Raw genomic sequence first — 13,543 nt, forward strand, 5'->3', positions numbered from 1 at the left:
TTATAAGGGAAGAAGAATTTGCAGGCATTTTCCAAATAAATTGACTCAAAATTACAATTTTATAATTAACTAGCAGACCCGGCCACGCGTTGCTGTGGCTCAAAATGTATCTATTATAAATGTATAACGCCTCCCCCGTGGGGGGAATTTCAAAAAATCCCTTCTTAGTGTACATTCTCTTGACGTACCCTATTAAAACGCAATCAAACACGCATCTAAAATAGTATAATAAAAGTCGAGTTCTTCACAGTAAGCCTTAATCCTGTCCCTCTCCCCCGCAAGGAAATATCGAAAAATCCCTTTTTAATGTATATTCTGTTGACGTAACCTATTAAAACGCAATTAAAAACGCAAAAAACCGCATGTAAAATAGTATAATAGAAGCCAAGTTTTTCACGGTAAGCCTTAATCCTGTCCCTCTCTCCGCTGAGGAATATCGAAAAATCCCTTTTTAGTGTATATTCTGTTGATGTAACCTATTAAAACGCAATTAAAAACGCAAAAAACCGCATGCAAAATAGTATAAATAGAAGCCGAGTTCTTCACAGTAAGCCTTAATCTTGTCCCTTTCCCCGCTGAGGAATATCGAAAAATCCCTTTTTAGTGTATATTCTGTTGACGTAACGTATTAAAACGCAATTAAAAACGCAAAAAACCGCATGCAAAATAGTATAAATAGAAGCCGAGTTCTTCACAGTAAGCCTTAATCCTGTCCCTTTCCCCCCCGTAGGGAGAATTTCGACATGTATATTATATAAAAACACGTGCGTATTCGAATGCAACGTGGTGTCAAAATTTCAAAGGAATCGGTGGAACAAACAAACGTTATATTTTATTTATATAGATAGATAGAAAATGATCTCTGCTTTTAGTCCATTCTCACAGAAAAGCATAATGCCTCACAGAAAAGCAAACTTAAGTCGTCGGAAGTTAGCGCCATCTGTTGGACATAAAAGCCTTAATCCACATATAAATATATTTTTGGAAGGGGGGAAATAATTGTCTTCACATATGCCACAAACCTATCGCGGAATGTATTAAACAACTTTCCGAAGTTTCATGGCAATCGGATAAATGGTGTGGTAATGCATGAAGGACAAACACACACACAGACAAACACACACACACACACACACACACACACACAGACATACATTCGTTTATATATATATATAGATTAGATTGATATATGCTGATGTTTTCACAATTATATGTTTAAATATTCAACAGTTATTTCAAATGAGGGTGACTCCTTTTATGGATAGTTATCCAAGTGTAAACACTCTCACAGAAGAGCTCAAGAAAATCGAAGCGTTAAGTAAGCTGAAACCACACTATCCACCAGTGGGCATTCTCACAGCTCTCAATCGGAAAGAATGGGCAAGGATACGAGAAGGAATGATCGAAAGTGAGAGATGAAAGCCAAAGCCATTTCTTTGATATTAGAGAGGTTGCGGCCGACGTTTTCAACGCGAAAACGTGAACGTCGAACATTCAGCGCTGCCTTCCTGTAATCTTAGAAGTATGACAATGGCATTTAGAACGTCCAGCATGATTCCTTTGACGTTCCAAACACCATTGTCAAACTTCTAGACTTACAGGAAGGCAGCGCTGAATGTCCGACTTACACGTTTTCGCGTTTAAAACTTCGACCGCATCCTCTCTATTAAAAATCCTTGATCGTTAACTAAAATGTACGATTACGCAGATGAAATCAATAAAGAATCCATTCGGATTATTGAAAATTCTATGTTTGTGGTGTGCATGGATGAATCGAACAAAGGGGTAAGGAAACAAACCAGATCGAAGAGCTTTTCGGACGAGAGGTTGGAAGAAATGGCCCACCACATCCTTCACGGTAATAGAACTGAACATTCCACCGGTAACAGATGGTTCGATAAATTTATTCAGGTAAAATTTATTCATTGCTAACAAGTAACAGAAAAAGTGTCGGTAATTTTCAATTGTATAAAATCGTACATTAACTGATACGAAATTATTTACTCTTGCCGTTCCGTAGTTTATCGTGACCAAAAATGGTGTGAACGGAATTGTAATCGAACATTCGGTGTCGGAAGGGATTACCGTTTTAAGATTCTGTGAAGAATTTCTGGATTTCTTGTAAGATATTGTTATCTCTTGAATTAAATATAAGAAACAGAAGTGAAGTGATTGATGTATTTACAGGGAAAATGATCAGCATCTACACTTAGCGGGTAGCGAACGAAAATCAGACGATGAAGTGTTAGTTAAAAGACTTACGTGGAATATCAGTGAATCACTTGCAGAAGAGATTAAAAATGCATCCGCCGTCACAGACACGTAAGATTCTGTAATTTTGACTTTCCGCCAATAATAATTATCATTGACAGGCAGAAAACAAGAAAAAACGTCAGTTTGCGCTTTGCCTATCTTTAGTATCATAACTGTTAGAAGTTATGATACGTAAAGCAACACGTAAAATCACTAAGTTTGTGGTGTTTAGATTTGAAAAGACTTTAACTTTTATTAACCGACAATTGGCTATAGCACATATTGATCCACCATTTAGTAGATTTTTTTGATTCTATCAATCGATTTATTATTATTTCTCGAGTGAAATTTATCGTAATTACAAATAAACATTGTGGCAATCTCAGCTCAATATTCTGTTATTTTTAAGAAGTCCTTCGACAAATGTAACATCTGAAAACATTTATTATTTAATTTATTTAAGAGCCTAAAATAATTTCCTGTTATTTGTGCATCATAGCCAATCATATAACGAGTTTTTTCATGCGCCATGTATAAGATTTTAGTTTTGACTAACCATTTTTGGAAGAAAAAATACGTACGATAGAAAGGGTTGGCCATTTTGAAATATTAGTCAAAACATTACGAAATTGGACCGCACACAGCAAAGTTTAATATTTGAAAATAAATCTTTTTTCTTCATTTCAGGAGCTTCTTTATATCTGTGCACCCGTTGCACCTACGTAGTTATGGCACTCATTATAGCTTTACAGCTGTGTTTTATTTGATCTTTAAAGACAATTATTGTTCGAAAACGTATAAATACTCTCTGTAAATATTATTTTCAGGTTAATCGACACGCTCGAACTCAACGTTTTTATATTTAAGAATTACGGCAAAGGATTTCCGAAGAAACAAAATATCAGTCCAGATGTGTTCATTCAGTTGTGTTTGCAGTTGACATACTTCAGGTTTATTTGAACGATGTTTCTCTTTCTTTTAATGCATATTTGAATGTAGTTAAACGTTAATCAATGTTATTATTATTATCAGAATGCATAACAAAGTGACGGCCACTTACGAAAGTGCCGCTTTAAGAAAATTCAGATTCGGTCGCATCGACAACATCCGCGCTTCTAGCCAAGAGGCTTTGGAATTCTCAAAGTCTATGTTAGATCCTTCTCTGAGTCAGGTCAGTTGAATGGAATCTTCTCAATTGTTATAAAATACGATTCAAATTGACTCGTTCGATATCTTTAGACAGAAAAATGGGATAAATTCCAAAAAGCCGTGAAAAAACAAACCGAAATTCTCCGTTACGTAAGTAGGAAAGAGCTATAAATTAACCGAGTAAAGTAATTAACAATTCCGTAATTGTCATAATATCTGTCATTACGCAGACAATCAACGGAGAAGGACCGGATAACCATCTTTTGTGTTTAAAGGAAATGGCTGCTATGTATGGTTTAGAAGAACCGGCACTTTATAATACTGATTATTACAAAGAGTTCCTGAATTTCCGCTTATCCACCAGTCAAGTAAGGCATCTTTCTATGCATTGACTAAGTGTTAGCGAGTGGAAGAGAATTAAATGAATGGATTTTTGTAGCTTCCAACGACCTACGACATTAAAGTTGGATACGGTCCTGTGGTGCCCGACGGATACGGATGCTCATACAATCCAGAAGAGAATCGTATCGTCTTTTGCATTTCTTCTTTCAAAAACGCCCCCTCGACGGACACGGAGAAGTTTGCACAGAATCTGCATGCGAGTTTGATGGAGTTGAAGGAGCTTTGTGAGAGTGCTAAGGCTACTGCTTCTATCAGGTTGTTTTCTGTTGTATAACAATTCATTCGTGTTCTAGACAATTGCATTACTCACATGGTGTTGTTTTAGTTCACCGACAAAGGCTGCAGTTAAAGCTGAAGCAAAGTAATGGAACGAAGAAAAATTTATGCTATTCGGAAGTTTTCGGTTTATGCCGCAGAAATTCGGCTTCAAAATTATTGAACTGAGCAAAATTCTTTAATAATGATTAAAAATTTATTTAATAAATTTCACGAAAACATTCGTTGTTCTTCTTATTCATTTAGTCATAATTAATTGAATATAAAGTAAGTTCGACGTAAGAAAAAGTGATATTTAAGGTTTTTGTTATTTTTATTCAACAGTATTTAAATGTTTCGTAATTAACATGAAAGTACACGGATAATTAATATCTTTCGTGAGTTATAATAGAATATCAAAATTAAATTCCATTATTATTTAAATGTACTGTACTATACATCCTGTCGTTTTGGAAATTCCGAACACGATGTAGGTTATTGCTCAGATGTCATCAACATTGGCTCAATTCAATTATTTACGATGTTATTTCATACATATGAATAATAGGCTTATTCGAATAAAATCGCTTTGATAGGACGAACATGTGTTTTATAAACCTTATTTTCTCTTGTCAGTTTATACGATGACGGTGTACGAACGTTTTCTCTGGTGTTATCGTTAGTTTCATTTTCAGAATGTACACGTACACTTTGAGTACTACGTAGTACAAATTAGTTTGTTCTCATTTTAATCCACCACATCATACTACACATGCGCCTTCTAATTGTTGTGTATGTCGTCGCTATTATACGTCACTTTCCCGCTTTCCATGGAGTTTGGTGTTAAGTTTATCAAGCTTGTGATTTCTTTTACAGTAGAGTTAATTATACTTTTTATTTTTATCCCTTTTTAACCTTAACACAAAATTTAAAAAAATGTGAACTATTAAGAAATTTGCCAGATTTTCCAGGATGAAAAAACTATCCAGGGATATTTCCTTGGTTAAAAATAGCCAAGGATTCGTTACAAAAACCCCAATTCAAATCATTACGATATTAAACACTACTGCAGAGTGGATATCACGCCACTTTTTAATTGCCGATGACATTGTAACGCTGTTCTTGCCGGGAATTACGTTAAATGGTGTCAGATTTACGTTACATTCACTCCCATTACGATTCCGAATGCCGTATTTATTATTGTATAACCTAATTACTATAGTAATATGAAAAATATTATTAATAATTCTATAAACGGAATATTTGCCACACTGTTAAATAAAATATAACAAGTGGCGTGTTGAAATCGGCTGGCGAGAGCCTATTGTTAAAATTTTTATGAATAGATAAATTATGACTGATATAAAATAAATAATATAAAGTAAAAGTTATGATTTCTATTTATGATTTGAAAATACCGGTAATAAAAATACAATCTCTGTTATCTGAATTACAAGTTAATGAGAACAACCATATATTACATAATCATGTTTTTCTATTTACGAACGCAATTTTAGAAAACGTTTTTAGTATTTTTTTTTGAATGGAGAAAAGCTTGAAAAAACAATTCAACCAACGAGTTGCTCAACTTTCCCGGTAATATTTAAAACTGCGTGTGTGGCGTCATAGGTTATAGTATTTTACTTTAAAAACTTTTTATATTTTTAATTATTATAAAATAGCAAAACCGTCATTAAGTCTGACTCTTCTAGAGATAAGACACACGATCCACCTTTATGTTCTCTTCACCTGGACTTTATCAATCAAACTTTAATAACCATCAATTTCCTTAATAATTAAATCATGAGGAATATTTTCAGACATTTTTGACAAAAACCACAGGAGATATTAAGCATGAACAAAATCGTACCACACATACACACACTGACATCTGTATTACAGAAATTATACCCGAAGTTTTTACATTTATCAATGTTTTAAGGTGTTCTAAGTCCAAAAATTAAAAATCTTCGAGAATAATTTTTCTGACCGATCGCCACTCTCTGTTATATATAACATCCGGAAAAGTAAAAATGTTATGAATATAATTGAATTGTTTATACAGGGTGTATCAGAATGACGTTTCAAAAATTTGGGTGATTGTAGAGGATGAAATTTTGAACATTTTGATATCAGGAACCCATAGCCGGGAATGTGATATAAAGATTCTACAGCACTTTGCACTTTGTGGTCGGTATGCTGAATGAAACAGCAGAATACAGTATTTATGACAAGTTTTATTGACAAAACAGTAGAGTACAATCAAACTGTACATCGAATCAGTGGCTGCACTACATTAAAGTAAATGTTCAATGTGACAACTACCAACTTCGTTACGTCATGTGCAACGACGAACCATGTTTTGTCCGACTCTCTGTAAGATGCCACGCTTTCCTCTGATGGTATTAAATGCTGTAAAGATGCGCACGGTAAGCTCATGATCTGTTCCTACAGATGTTGCTGTACACAAGTGACTTTACATAACCCCAGAGGAAGAAGTCAAGAACAATAACATGACGTCAATGGACAGAACGGTAGCTACCAAAGTGAAGGGCAGTCAAGCACTTTTTACCGCTGTAGAAACTTTATATTACATTTCCGGCTATGATTTTTTTATATCATTAATATTTGATAAACCAGCAAATGATCTTAAACGAACAATTATTCAAAACAATTATCAAAAGTGATGACATCGTCATCACTTTTTATTTATTAATTTTAAAATATATGCAGTCCACATTATCTGTCATCTCAACTGCACTAGTTTAGTGATTCAAATAGTTTAAAAAAGCCACCTGTCATTGTTTTATAAAAATAACTACTATTGTAAATAATTAAGAAATAAGTAACAAGTTATTAGGCTCCAATTTGAAAACATTTTAGAGCTGTGAATTCACTGAATTTCCACTGTCGTGCATCTGTCTGTCTTTCTCTTTAATTTTGAGAACGGTGTTAGATAGAAGAAAGAAGGGGCCAGATATGAAAACCGTAAGGAAAGGAGGTCCCAACTAACTATACAAGAACTTTCGATCTTAATCGGAAGCCAGGTTATTTGTTATTTTAATTCAAATGTTTTTCTCTGAAAGGTATTAGATACATGACAGGCAAGACTCTATTGTCAAAGGGAAACTATGATGTACAGGTGCAAGCCACTACTAATTTGAGATGCAAATTATATATATTAAATAAGATAAAATAAAAATATGATTAAAAATTACAGCCTGGCATAATGACGATGTCAAAATAAATAACTGCTCGTTCCTTATCGGTATTCTCTTAATGTTTTTAAACTACAAACTAATATGAAAATTATTTTACGCAAGACCATAAAATAACATTACGAAACTCGTTTTTCCAGTCAAGTGTAACACGTACACAAGTAGTTTGTCAATTTGATAATATTAATATCACAGCAAAAATATTTGGTAATTTTAATTAATTTTACCTTCTGTAAACAGTCAAAACAATAAACAAATACTATGGCATTCTCCTGCTGAAATCTCGTCAACAGAAGTAATTCACGAGGAACATGTTAAAGACAATGATGAAGAGAAAATTACACATTCTTCTGAAACATTATTCCAATGTGATTAATGTTCCTTCAGTACAATGTCTAAAAAAAATTGGTTAGAGCATAAGAACAGTCACACTCCTGACACTCCATATATTTAAATAGTAATCTATGTAATCTATATAATATTAGGACTGTTACTGATTAAGAACATAGTACTGCATTAACTCTTGGTTACTACTCAAAAGAAATATTACACGATTACTATTCAAGGGACTGTCTGACCCTTGAAGAGTAAACGAATTTATTTTGTTTACGAATAGCAATATGGAAATAAAACACACTATTTATGAAAAAAAATATATTTCGTAATGAAATGACACACAATTCTTGTTATCTAAACAGTTTGGACATACAATTATTGAGCAAGTGTTGCAAATTGGAATTTTACAAGAGGAAAAAAAACACTGCTTGTTTTTTTAATCTTTTTAATGGGGGCAAATTCTGCAACGCTTTCTTTTAGATGCAATATTAGAGACAGATCTTTTAGGCAGTGGCAGTTTACACATGTTCGGGTTATCTGCGCGAGCAACACGGTATAAAATTTTAACCAATGAAATTGTCCAATTTTCGAAAATGCAGAATACGAAAATATAGAGCACATGGTACGGCACGAGGTAGTCAAAATGTCTCGACTTACATTATCTTCGGAACAGATGGAAATTTTGATAATCGAACTGCAAAAACGTCCATATTTAGTTAAAGGGAAATTGGTCGGATATATTTACAAAAATAATTTGCGAGATGGATGGAAAGAAGTTAGGGATAAAGTAAACTGTCTAGCGATGGATCTAGCGATTGACTATCTAGTCAATGGCATTCCCGAACGAAAAGTAAAGCGGCTGCTTTAAGAAAAGATATATTTAGAACAGGTGGAGGGAAAAGAAATACTCCACCATTAATGGACCTTGAAGAATGGGTCTTATCATTAATTGGGAACGAAGAATTTGGCTTGGAAGAATAAAATTTATTCGAGCTTGGAGCTTGCAGTACAAGTTCTCTTGTACCTTTACATGATGTAAGTAATACCTTTTCATTTATAAATTTATTTTTTATATATTAAATATACTCATATATAATATACAGTCAAATTTGTTTTTGTGCGATTTTTTTTGTGCGGTATATGAAAATTTCAATCAAATTGGAACATAACTGATTCCTGTAAAATTTTTTAAAACTCTATTAGATGTTTTCTACGATGTCAGCAAATTTTTTTCATTTTTTATTCAGTAAAATTTTTTCTCACACGGTCTTTTCGGTCCCCTCTTATTTTAATAGCAGAAAAATTATAAATATTATGTTATATTTGAACAGATGCGGTAAGTTAGCGTCTCTCCAGCTTTAGACTGCGAGTGTGAAATTTCAGGCTTTGTTAAATGAAATAACACTTCCTGCAGCTATATTTATCAAATAAAATCATCTTTTAACGATTATTTTTAACTTTTGAATGTTACATTGGTATTTAAGTGGAAATAATTAATTAATATAAAAAATAAAATTCTTACAGGATTTTTTCCCATTAGGGATTGCAGAAAAAGGCCCAAGGAGTTAAAAAAACAATTCCTAGTTATTTCGTACGGTTTTGAGTTATTTTTACGTGAGACTTTTTTTATGCGAGTCCCTATCCACCGCACAAAAACAGGTTTGACTGTATATATATATATATATACACACGTGTTTATGTCAATATATAATATACACATATTACAAGTATTTCGGCATGCAAGCCCGAAACACGTGTAATATGTGTACGAGGCCTCAAAATTACACTAGACCACTTGTATATATTGTCGATATTACTATCTTATTCTAAGGCCTTCTATCTCGTGATCTTTTTAGGTATAATTCTCACGTGTTTCTAAAATATATAAAACCTTTTAACGAGCGGGTTTTTCGAGACCTTATGTTGCAATTAAGTCTATTTATAAGCTATTCTAGCAACAGTTGGTTTATAACAGGCCTTAGATCTGCAAGGAGACTTTCTAGATTTAATGCCCTTTTATTTTTAACCTTTCTTTTAGATCTAATAACATAAGGCCTCAAGAACTACATATGACTGACTAGATAGAGATCGTTTTCGATACCACGTGTATATATAATTATTGATAGTTAATTAGAAAACCTATTTGTATAAAAAAGATTCTTTTAACTTCTAAAACCATTTAAAGGTTTGTAGACTTTTCTACAATACTAAGCACGCGCTGTGGTTATCATTCCGTAAGCCCGTTTTTTATTGTTGCATAAACAATAACTTTTAAGAATACTTTCTAAACAGTTGTTGAAGTTAATTATTTGATCGAAATAAAGTTGTCGATTGCGAAGCAACACTTACAAAAATCTTTTTAAATCAGAAAGCAGCTAATAAATTCCGTAAAATACTTTTTGCATCTCTGTCTATCAGTGCGTTTTTAAAGTGCGTATTTTCAACCCCATTTTATGAGGTCGTCTTACCAGATGTTGACATTCTAATGATATCGAGATAATTTAGAGGGTGCGAAGAAGGAATTAAACAAATTAGATTCCGGCAACCTCATTACTAACACTAGAATTAATGTTACAAAGTTGGCTTTGAACACTCTATTGATGATGAAAGCACATCGAGAGGGCGCGCTGGAGATTGTAGTTCCGCTCTAGTTAGTCGCACATGCATGCCGATAGGCCGCTTATGAAACTAAAACGTAGAACAATATGTAGAAAAAGAACTGTCATTATGATACATGTTTGCCGAGAGGATGGTTGAGATAATTAAACGATGGTTTAATAAAGTGTTATGTTAACATTCACTGGGGTGACAAGTTGACACGTGATAAACACCGAAGTTAATATCCGCATCATTCCCAACCTACACTTCGCATATATTTACACCAATTTATTTATTTATTTATTTTACTTATAGTAAGTTGTTGGATTAATTATTTGATCACTGTTAAAGGTGCTTGAATGGAGGAGCTTTACGCTGCAACATCATCAGTCATCTAGCAGAAAGAGCATCGCACACGGCGTAACAAATGACATTTTTCACTGTTCACGAGAGCAACAGCTGATTCCTTTGATTAATAGGTCCTTCTACAATCTGGAACAGCGCGGATTTCCCACAATCTGCAGCACACTTTCCGGGGGCATGCGTAGTAAAATAGGAAACCAGTTGTCGCTTGGATGAATAATGAAATAATTTTGCAAATCAGAAACTCTTTTTAGTTTCTCTCTCTCAGTCTCTGGCTGACTGTCAGATGCATCTGGAAACTGCGCTTTTCCTCGTGCTTGAATATTCAGTGTCTTCGACGACGAATCTTCACCAGCTGATGTCACCATTCTACTGAAAAATTCCTTCTTAAAAATCTAACTTTCATAATTTAACTTTGCGATTTTTATGTTTTTCTCGCTCCTCCTCATCCGCCTTTATATTTTTTATTTTTGTTTCTACTTTATTATTATTTTTTCGAGTTCTTACCTTTGTTTTTATAAATGTAACTGTCGACGTCTTTTATCCTTTTTCGTTGTTATTTTTTGATTATTATTAAATTTTCTGTCGTGGTTTAATGATCAGTGTTTTAAATTTGAAGGTTTTAGCGTATTGCCGTGTTCAGAAATGTTGGATTTTTATCGTTTTATTCGGTTAAAATTTGCATGTGTAGTGTTTAAATTAGTTAATTTCATTATTTGTGTTCGAATTTGTCGATTTCGTCATTTAATGATGTTTAAATTTAATCAGTTTCTCTGCTTAATTCTGTCCAAGTTTAATCAGTTTCAGCAGTTAATTTCATTTAAATTTAAATCATTTTTCAAGAATTCATTTAAATTTTTAATCGCTTTTAAGAATTAAATCGAGTTTTTGTAGTTGATTAATTATTATTTTTAGCACAAATTGTTCGAAACTTAAATAAAATTTTCTTATTTTTGAGGTTATAAAATCACTTTTTAACTTTTATTTATACAAACGCTAAATCAGCTACTCGGTTTAGGGCCTCGTTTCTTTTAAAATTTTTATTAATTGATGAAGCGAAAAGGCCCTACAAATAAGCTCGTCTACAGGCGGAATTTGTACATGTACCTGTACAGCAGGCCTACTGCTGTACAGAGGTCGATAATCATGTACTTGAGTGAAAGAAGTTTTGCATTCTTTAAAATTACACACTTTAAATAGTCGTTCTATTAATATATATTGTTTTATTTCCGCTTTTAGGTAAAAAGAAACGGTCGAGAACTGCGTTTATTAATGTGCAGTTGTTAACAATGGAGAGAGAATTCAACTCAAGTCATTACATGAGTAAGGAAAGAAAAAGGGAATTGACAGAAATATTAAATCTTAGCGAACAAGTTAAAGTCTGGTTCCAGAACAGGAGAATGAAATATAAGGAACAAATGCTTAGAAAATCTACATGTGGAGAAACAAGAGCCAACTCCGTAGTTTCCGTTCCAACGTCTTCAACTTCATACTCTGTCGACACTCTGGAGACAATGGGGCCATCCTAAATTTCTTCGAAAATTCTGGTGTGGGAACGACGTCTGCTTCCAATAGTTGAACTGGACATTACAGTTGTGCCTCTCAAAATAATCAAGCGCCATGTCTATCCATTCATCAGCTGTAAAGTACTATTTTTAGTATCTTAGGAAACGGACCCGAACTGCGGCCGGAAAAACTTCCGTTAACCTAACGGGTACTTTACGCGGATTCGAGATTAGTTTGCCAGGCCTGGGCTTTTACGCGTGCACCGAAAATATTAGTAAGAATAACGACAAATATCAAGTCAAAGCTAAAAAAGTTTCAAATATATTTAATTAGTAAATAGAATTTACTATGTACAATTGGTCAATAATCCAAAACAAAATTTTTTAACAAAAATCAACAAGTCAACCCGACAATAAACTCAGTTACTTAGCTTAACTTAATCTTAATTCCCCTTTGAAAATTCGACAAATCAAATACTTAAGAGATTCTGTTCATAGTTCCTACGAACTAAACGTCTATCCGTCACCTCACTATACTAGGAACCCATTTCCTCAATCCTTTTCGCTATCGTCAAATCGAATTTCTCTTTAACATCTTGGATCGTCTCGCCTCGCTCTGGAATTCACCTCGATTTGGAAATCACCTCCTCCTTCGTTGGTTCGCGTACTGGCTTTCTGCTGTGAGGTGACGTCACAATTCAGCTGGGTTACTCCCCTTATTTACATACTTAGTTTCTAACATTAAGTTTCTTTCTGGCAGCTTTAAATATCCGACAAAAGCTTATAAACCGTTTACAAAGTATTTAGCACAATTTTCTGGGATGTTATGACGGTTTAGTAAGTTCTTTGCTAGTGAGTGTGGGGATTCCCCCCCTCCATTTTTTCTCTGCGGACTGTTTACTTCCGCTGGGCAGCGCAAGTGCGCGAGATTTTCCTACAGCGCTCGTTTTTTTTCGTGAGTTGGTTTATCTTCTTTTTTTCGTTACTAATAAGAGAGTGGTGGGAACTTTCGTCCTAAATAAACATAAGCCCCAAACAAAATATAATAAAACGAAAAATAATAGAAAAATAAAAATAACGCTCGGACTCAGTTCCTTACACAGCTACAACCGTTAAATTATCAGGCAATCACGAGCGGCAGCAACTGCAGAGGAAACAACACGCCTATTTACACTACTGCACCAATTTTCAGACCAAGCTGCCGGTTTGCTAGTCAATCAACAACTCCTTGTTTTGATTACAGGCAAGCAAATGGGCAACTCCGAAATGTATATAATCAGTTGCCCATCCGAAATGTATATAATCAGTTGCCCATTTATGAATACAATAGTCCACCAGTTCAGGCGCAACAATTCCCTTGGATTTGTACAAAAAAAATGATGAAAACCAGTTACCCATCTACACTGCTTCATCATTTGAGCAGCAACAATTCCAAGGGAATTGTTCAAATGATGAAAATAATTT

The 13,543-nt window shown here is 33.9% G+C and overlaps 1 protein-coding gene across 1 annotated transcript; it reads left to right on the top strand.

Moving 5' to 3' along the window:
- Window positions 1-1,230: 1,230 nt before the first annotated feature.
- Window positions 1,231-12,103, top strand: LOC136980252 (choline O-acetyltransferase-like; the record flags this gene model as incomplete). Its single annotated transcript, XM_067276342.1, has 10 exons — window positions 1,231-1,408; window positions 1,709-1,911; window positions 2,021-2,122; window positions 2,201-2,322; window positions 3,081-3,203; window positions 3,286-3,424; window positions 3,493-3,552; window positions 3,633-3,770; window positions 3,842-4,028; window positions 11,814-12,103. Coding segments are annotated over 10 exons (1,542 nt in total), but the record flags the coding sequence as incomplete, so codon positions are not given.
- Between the last annotated feature and the right edge of the window lie 1,440 nt (window positions 12,104-13,543).

Source organism: Centruroides vittatus, unplaced genomic scaffold (assembly GCF_030686945.1).
Source record: "Centruroides vittatus isolate TY-2023 unplaced genomic scaffold, ASM3068694v2 contig_682, whole genome shotgun sequence".
NCBI lineage: Eukaryota > Metazoa > Arthropoda > Arachnida > Scorpiones > Buthidae > Centruroides > Centruroides vittatus.